Source organism: Otolemur garnettii, unplaced genomic scaffold (assembly GCF_000181295.1).
Source record: "Otolemur garnettii isolate 467f Iridium unplaced genomic scaffold, OtoGar3 scaffold00088, whole genome shotgun sequence".
In the NCBI taxonomy this organism is placed as follows: Eukaryota; Metazoa; Chordata; class Mammalia; order Primates; family Galagidae; genus Otolemur; species Otolemur garnettii.
In genome coordinates this window covers 182,090-190,774 of record NW_003852483.1, presented here as the reverse complement: position 1 = coordinate 190,774, position 8,685 = coordinate 182,090, and the positions used below count along the sequence as shown (strand labels likewise).

Below are 8,685 nucleotides of genomic sequence, written 5' to 3'. Positions count from 1 at the left end.
TGATGCCACCGCACTCTACTGAGGGTGACAAAGTGAGACTCTGTCTCTAAAAAAAAAAAAAAGAAAACCCATAAGACTAGTTCTAGATTTTTGCTGCACCTCCAGAAGCAGGAAAAAAGGAATCATGAGAGTTATGAAATTTCTCCTGCAGAAGAGGATCCCTAAGATAGAGGTAAACACTTGGGTACCCCCAGCTGCATCATATAATCCAAGGAGGAGAATGAGGCTGAAAAGTTAAGCTTCTGCTAAAGATGAGGAAAAGCCAACAGGGAAGAGGCATCAACTCCACCACAATAGGCTGTGTCCTTACCACAGCCTTCCTGCCTATCCCCAACTTTTCAAGTAAAACCCACTAAAGGACGGAGACTCCTTCTGGAAAATCCTCAATTTAAATGTAAGAAGACAAGAAGAAAATTCAGCTTATTTGTCTAATGTGCTAATCCTGCAAAAAGGATCAATGTGGACCAGAGATTTAGTTGTTTTCTAAGGCTAAGTGGGGCCCTGGACTAACCAAGTGTGGACTTCTTTTCCTTGCCTCAAACACAAACAGGAAGGGTCTTGGGACCAGACACACTGGCCATAGCTTCACTAGGTACACGTGGGGCAGATGAGTCCATGGATGCAAAAGTACGTGAGTTAGCTACAGCATGTTCACCAGGTACTTTTTAAGAGAGCAGATAGACCCCCACAAGGGCCTGCCAGCACTGCTGCACCAGTGTGATCAGTGAGCACCGCACACAGAAACTTAGGGTCTAGACAAAAATAGACTTCAGAGTAACTCTCTAAGTGACAGCCATGACCAAGCACAAATATCCCACATTTTCATCCCAAACATAAAAGGAGCTATGCTTTTCCCCTCACTTAAGAGGAAGAAGGAGGTATATAGAAGGGAAGGCAATCAATGCTGTGAGAAAAGCTGTGGCTACAACTGTAGCTTCTGACTTACCTGTCCTTCTCTTTCTCCCATCATTGACCTTGAGCCTTCTCTCCTGAAAAAGGTAATTTAAATCAAACCATAAAGAGAAGAATAGGCTTGCTAATACAGAGGCCAATAGATCCCAAAAAGAAAATCACTGTTTCCCAAACCAAATGTAGGTGATGCATGAGCCTAAATGACTCAGTACCAACAGAATGATCTGATAGCTCAGAGCCCAGAAAGGCCACTCCTCATTCTGAGAATGAACCAGCAGGAAGAAAATCTGCACCAAGCGGGTAGGGTTGGCAGAGACCCAACTGACCTGTCAACTGAGTGGTCAGGGTAGCGGCCTCGGTCCCTATGGTCAAAGTCATGAAAGCGATCTTGGCGGTTGAAGTCAGAATGATAGCGGTCATCCAGGGCAGCCCGCTTGGCTTCTGGCCAATAGGCATCGTCTCGCCTGAGAAGGTATAGGGGAGAGGAATAGAGTCATTTGCCCTCCGACTATATGACCTTTGTTGAGCTGAAGTAGCCTCAAACTTCCCCTGGCCCCTAACACTTCACAGAAAAGAGAATTTCACCAGGAGTGTTCTTTGCCACATGAACTGAGCTCTGATCTGACCAGTGACTAAATGACTGTTTCTATTTTGTCCAATATACCCCTCCCCACTCCATGCAGAACAGGAGAGTAAGATGTGGGCAGTCCCACATGCTGCCTACAGACAGCCTCAGGAACTCCACATAGCTATCACCTGTCAGGAAACCAGTGTAAGCTTCTAGTCTCAAGAGCTTTCTCCAGAGCACCTGACACTGAGTTGCTGCCATGGCAGTATCAGAAGCACTTGAAACATACACACCAATGACCACCACAGACTCTCAGCATCAGTATTTTGTAAAAGGCATAAATGATCCTAGAACAGCTTAGAAGGCCCTTGCAAAAGTCAAATTATATACACAAGTTCCTCTTTATTTCATAAGATAGAAAATAAGAAATGGTCCAATTTGTCCCAAGTTACAATGCATGCAGAAGGCCTGATATGATCAATGCTGGATTTATTCACCAAATTCCTGACAGAAAAGTTTGATTTTAGGTGCCCATCCTACTGGTGTCAAGCACTTTCCTATTCACATCTCTCATCTGTATATTTGAGAAATTAAAATTAATCTTATTAGAGGAATGAGCAAAAGAAATTACACTGGATTAAAACACCAGGACAGGGTCTAAAACGAGATGGTTTTCAGTAGTTGGCTGCCCCCCCCCCCCACAAGCACATATTATGGGCCGCTCTGGGTGCCTAGACTTTAACCCAATTATTTAATCAGCATCACTGTATTCAGCCATCTTGGGATCCCTGCTGAAATATAGAGCATACCCATGTACCTACCTGTGCTTCTTTTAAAAGACAGAGATCTTATGCTAATACGATGCCTCTAAGGTCTGTAACACTTGACTCTGACTGCCACCAATAACCTAGGGCAGTGGTGCCCCACACCAGCTTACCGGCCATCCAGGTCATAGGGCCGACGCACTGCAGGCCTCCGCTCCTGCTCATAGCGCCGCAGCTCCTCACGCTCCCTGTGGATGCGCTCCTGCTCCCGCCGGCGCTCGTGCTCCACATGCATGCGCTCACGCTCCAGCCGCTCACGCTCCATGCGCTCACGCTCCAGCCGCTGCCGCTGGAAGGCCAGCCTCTCCCGGGCGAACTCTAGCCGCTCACGCTCCTCCCGCTCCTCACGTTCCCACTGTGCCTGCATGCGCTGCTCCCGCTCACTGCGCTCTCGTACCCTGCTGCAATAACACCTTGGCTGCAGGAGAGCGAGCACGCAGCCCCCAGACAGATCCACCCAGGAAAGCAGACTCTAGGGCTGAGCCTCCACCCGCAGAGTCTGCAGAGCCACATGCTCCAGCAGGAAGAGCCCAAGGCACCAAGGGAAATACTAAGAGCCCAGGAACACCCCTCAGATCCCTGACTGTCCGCATAACAAAGAGCCAGTGGGTGTGTGTGAGAGCATACACCAGAGAGAAAGTAAGGGAGAGATCTATGAACTGGGCTTCATTTCCCAAACATTTCTTGGATGTTGACAACTAATTTCATGACATAGTTATAATTAAGAAACAATATATTCTTCATGGGGAGTGACTCTGAACTTGTGCTCTGTAAACCACAGGCTTTAAAATAGCCCCTGTGAGATGGGGCTGGAGCCCTAAAATCAAAATCTGCCTGATGTCTGTAAAGCCCCAGACCTGAAGTAGGGAGGGATCCACCCCCATCCCCATCCAAACCAAGGCAAAAACACTACCAGTTATATTCTTTGGACAGTGACATAGATCATATTCTCATGCCTTTCCTTCTAGGTTTTTGTAGATACAACAGAAAAGATAGGTGCAAAACAGAGCTGACCTTCTGCATCCACCAATCCAATAAACCATGGTTCAAAATATTAGGGGAATCCCCCCAACCTCAACAATACAATAAAACAATCCAAATTAAAAAAAAAAAACCTACAGGCCAGATGGCTCATGCATGTGCTCTGGTAGGTAGGCCAAAGCAGGAGGATTGTTCGAGCTTTGAAGTTTGAGACCAGCCTAATAAGAACAAGATCTCATCTCTACAGCAAACAGAAAAATTAGCCAGCCATTTTGGTGGACACCCGTAGCTCTACCCACTAGGGAGGGTAAGGCAGGAGGATTGCTTGAGCCCAGGAGTTGGCTGAGGCCATGGGACTAGCCCAAGAAATGGAGTGGGACTCTGTCTCAAAAATAAATAAAAGATAAAAGTGGGCATAAGTTCTATGTGCTCATGTGCCAGCCACTATCATATTCTACATCAGGGTTTTGAGCCTCCATAGATTTTGGTCTTTTCAAGGATCCTGGAACCAATCCCCCTTAGATACTGAGGGACAACTGTACAACTGTACACATACCAGCAGAAATGTATAATCTTGCCTTGGTTTGTGTTCTGGACAGACACAAAATTTTCTTGGTCCACTCAATATGTTTTGGTCCCTCCCACACTTGCTTCTGCAGATCTCCAACATCTTCAGGAAGAGCCCATGGTGTAAAGCGGTCATGGTGCACAGAACTGGCACAAGGGGAACGTTTTTGATGTTCCCAAATGCTCACAACTTCCTAAAAACAGACACCCATGCACATACTTTATTGTGCACAGGGTCCTTTAGGACAGATGCAGAAAAGGCAATTGCTGGGACTAGGATCCTCTGGCCTTTCATGTTGCTGCAGCACGTCCAGTACCCAGTTACAGTCTCCCCAGAAAAAAAGCTCATCTCCTAACATGTGTGGAATCAAATCACAATGGATGGAAAAGTGAACCCCCTGTTTTAATTCACATTACCTGGTCCCTAGTGAGGTTGAACAGCTTTCTGTTTGTAACAAGACCATTTATACTGCCCTTCTTTGAACTGCCTTTAGAGTTCTCTCCATACAATCTTATGGGGTAGTTCTTTTTTTTCAGACAGCGTCACTTTGTTGCCTTGGGTAGAGTGCCATGGTGTCATAGCTCACAACAACCTCAAACTCTCCAGCTATTCTTTTGCCTCAGACTCCCAAGTAGCTGGGACTACAGATGCCTGCCACAATGCTCAGCCTTTTTTTTTTTTTTTGCAGTTTTTGGCCCAGACCAGGTTTGAACCCACCACCTCCGGCATATGGGGCCAGGGCCCTACTCCTTGAGCCACAGGCGCCACCCACACTCAGCTATTTTTTAGTGATGAGGTCTCACTGATCTTGAACTTGTGAGCTCAGGCAATCAACCCACCTCAGCCTCCCAAGTGCTAGGATTACAGGTTAGGAGCCATCTCGCCTGGCTTGGGCAGTTCTTTCCTAATTATGTTTATTCCAAACTACTTTTATTCCATCTGCTATATGCCTTTTGACTTTTCCTATGGCTTCTCATGGTAGAAAAGTTTGATTTTTGACTTGGTCAATTTCTCTTTATGACTCTTAAGGCCTCCAACCACAAATTCATACATATATTTACTTTCACAGTAGTTGACTAACTTGATAGCTTTTATTTTACATTCAATCATCAGACTGTGCTACTTTGTCACTGATACAAATGAGGCAGGGATGCAGAGGGCTAGCAGAAGGCACAGCCACATGACCTGAAGCCCTGTGAGGATAGGTCTATCTTTTCTTCACTGGTGAGAAATGTTACTGTAATCATGTTAAATTCCCTATATACATTGGTCTGTCTCACCAATCAGCTGCAAGTTACTCCCCCAAAGCTGCATGTGCCTTTACTCCTTGTTTCCCTTTTAGGCAAACACCATCAAACTGTTCCCCTGCCCTACCTCCATTTCACTCTATTTTTTCCAAACTAACAGTCCTTTAGAAAAACTTTTTAACCCAAGAGTACAGATTCAAGTTGCCCTGAATATATATACCCCCACTGGTCCTTATTTTTAAAACTATAATTTAAAATTTGTTTCATAGGTTGGATGTGGTGGCTCACACTTGTAATCCTAGCACTCTGGAAGGCTGACGCTGGCAGGTAGATTATTGCCTGAACTCAGGAGTTGAGACCAACCTGAGCAAGACTGAGACCCCTTATCTAAAACTAGCCTGTTGTTGTGGTGGATGCCTATAGTCGTGGCTACCTGGGAGGTTGAGGCAACAGGATCACTTGAGGGCAGGAGTTTGAGGTTGCTGTGAGCTATGACACCATGGCACTCTACCAAGGGCGACAAAGTGAGACTCTGTCGCAAAATATTTCTTTCACGATAGGAAAGATAGTAACAGGATGTCCCAAAGCATTTGTTTTTAGTTCTTAAAGATTGTATCATCTTTTCTTAGGTTAAGGATGAGGACCTCTCACTGTTCCTTTATCCCTTTTCACACCTTCTAGAGCAGCTTTGGTATTTTTTGTTAAACAGCACTACTGCAGGAGGACAGTATTTCATCTCCTTAACTGTGGCACCTTCTATAATCTTTGGGAAGAGAGAAGCCCATTTCCATAAAATCATATGAAAAGAGCCACAGAATGAAAGTCAAAACATAGCATGCCTAGGAAGTGATAGCCAAAAGAACAAACAGTTTTAAAGCAGTATTCCCACCCACAGGGAACTTTGAAGATGTCCTCCCAGTATATGGTCATGACTACAGCATAGGAAAACAAGCAAACTTTTCTTGGATCCAGACTCACCTACGCGACTCCGAATCTCTTGACTTTCTAGGCTCTTTGATCTTATCAAAGGACACAACGGAAAGCTTCTCCCTGCTAGCTGATTTTCGATCTTGGCTTTTGGAAACCTAGTTCACCAAAGAACATTAAAATGTTAAGGTAGTCCAGAAGTGGTAACTCACACTTCTGTAATCCCAGCACTTTGGGTGGCTGAGGCAGGAGGACTGCTTGAGGTCCAGAGTTTGAGACTAGCCTGGAAAAAGCAAAAGTCTATCTTTACTAAAAACAGAAAAAATTAACTGGGTGTGGTGGCTCACACACGTAAGCCCCAGGTCCTTGGGAGGCTGAGGCAGGAGGTTGCAGTGAGCTATGATGATGCCTGGGTGACAGACCCTGTCTCACAAAACAGGGTAGAAATACTAAGATAAAGAATAATCTATATGTCCAAGCATTGAATGTGGAGATCTTACATAATGATTATCTTTTAATGAAACCATTAGATGATGAGGTACTCTCTATAAAGAAATCTTATGCTTTGCTTATCATTACTGAACAGAATTTCACCAACATTTAATGCTAAAATATGATTCATCAAGTATATTCAATAGAGAAAAAATAGAAACAAGCATTGCCCTAAGAACTTTTCATGAGATCAAAAAAAATTCATTATTCTACTTCTTTTGCATCCAAAGTAATTTGTCTTTTACCTTCATAATTAAACATGTAGTGAATTCCTAAATAAATCACTTATGGTGTTCTTGACAACTTCTTTCTTTGTGCCAACTACATTTATATGAGAGCTACCCATTTTAGCCCTGAAATCCAGAATTTAATTTTTCCATTTTCCAATCACGCTTTATAAAATAAAGAGTTAAGAAGCTTCAACATCTTAAAAAATTGGCACAAACACAGACTGGATGGAAGCTGCTATACTTCCTATAACTGATAGGCTGCCTTACAAGAGATTCACATCATTAATCAGCATAAATGGTCTATTCTCTGTGCAGCTCAGGGATGATCACAGGCTCAAGGCTGACAACTGAGAACTTGGCTCTCAAGAATGTCCCCAGTTGATAGGTAACTGCTATAGGTGGCTCACTGTGCCTAGTATGTGCAAACAATAGTTCATGGTGAACATCTACTTCTACCTATGAGCTGGGAATTTGGGTACCTGCTGGACCGTTGGTGCCTATTACCAGCCTCCAATTAAAATCTTGGGTGCCAGTGCTCTAATGGGCTCCCCTGGACAGAAATATTACACACATCGTGCTGCATTTTCATCACTATGCTAGCCACACAGGAGGGAAGACAATATAAGAAGGCCTGCATAGGATCCCTCCAGACTTGCCGGTGTCTTTTCCACGTATGATCTGCTGTATATCCTTACCACATTCCTGGAGCCAATCTTAGCTGCTGAGTACAACTTTATGTTCAGTGCAGTAGTCCTCCTAGTGAACCACTGAATGTAGGGTCTTTTTTTTTAGAGAGAGAGTTTTAACTTGTCACCCTCAGTGGAGTGCCATGGTGTCACAGTCCACAGCAACCTCCAGCTCTTGGGCTTAGGCAATTCTCTTGCCTCAGCCTCCAGAGTAGCTGGGACTACAGGCGCCCACCACAACGCCTGGCTATTTTTTCGTTGCAGTTTGGCTGGGGCCAGTGCCCTACTCACTGAGCCACAAGCACCGCCCCTGAATGTAGGGTCTTAGGGACCCCTGCCACACATCAGTTAGTTATAAGACTGTTAAAGTTGAACTTATGAACATCAACAGCTGTCTGTGATCATAATAGCAGGAGAAGTCAGATGGTTAAGTACCTAAGAAAAACACTTTGGGGTCCAACATTCTGTGGAGAAGTCTACAAGATAAGGGTATGAGATTGGACTAAGGCAGAGACCAGTCTTAAAGGTAGATGGGACAGGCTGGTAGGGCAACACATGGAGGTTCCTGGAAGGTGGGGTTTAGGAATATAAGAGAGCTGCTGAAACTTTCAGAGCAGAAAATGAAAATGGACTGCTACATGTTGATTCAGGGGAAAAAGCCAGGTGCTCTCATATTTGAAAAAAAAAATTTTTTTCTGGAGACAGAGCCTCAAGCTGTCACCCTGGGTAGAGTGCCGTGGCATCACAACTCACAGCAACCTCTAACTCCTGGGCTCAAGCGATTCTCCTGCCTCTGCCTCCCAAGTAGCTGGGATTACAGGTTCCGCCACAACGCCTGGCTTTTTTTTTTTTTTTTTGGTTGCAGCCGTCATTGTTGTTTGTCGGGTGTGGGCTAGATGAGAACCTGCCACCTTAGGTGTATGTGGCTGGCGCCTTAGCTGCTTGAGCTACAGGCGCAGAGCCCTCATATTTGAATTTTAAAGTTAATTTTAGTAAATATTGGCTCGGTGCCTGTGGCTCAAGCGGCTAAGGCGCCAGCCACATACACCTAAGGTGGCAGGTTCTCATCCAGCCCACACCCGACAAACAACAATGAGGCTGCAACCAAAAAATAGCCGGGCGTTGTGGCAGGCACCTGTGGTCCCAGCTACCTGGGAGGCGGAGGCAGGAGACTCGCTTGAGCCCAGGAGCTGGAGGTTGCTGTGAGCAGTGAAGCCATAGCACTCTACCCAGGGGGACAGCTTGAGGCT

At 45.2% G+C, this 8,685-nt stretch overlaps 1 protein-coding gene across 6 annotated transcripts in view; it reads right to left on the bottom strand.

Annotated features, from left to right (window-relative positions):
• The window catches only part of SAFB (scaffold attachment factor B), a 42,648-nt gene that overhangs the window by 4,820 nt on the left and 29,143 nt on the right, over nt 1-8,685 (bottom strand). For 4 of the 6 annotated variants that reach the window (XM_003795000.2, XM_012808369.1, XM_012808371.2 and 1 more), the window contains exons 14-17: nt 6,079-6,185; nt 2,418-2,705; nt 1,239-1,376; nt 947-989 (exon numbers count right to left, since the gene is read on the bottom strand). In XM_003795000.2, the coding sequence (XP_003795048.1) occupies nt 947-989; nt 1,239-1,376; nt 2,418-2,705; nt 6,079-6,185 (576 nt within the window). The remainder of the gene's footprint in view (nt 1-946; nt 990-1,238; nt 1,377-2,417; nt 2,706-6,078; nt 6,186-8,685) is intronic. The other 2 variants (XM_012808368.1, XM_012808370.1) reach the window with 1 other exon arrangement.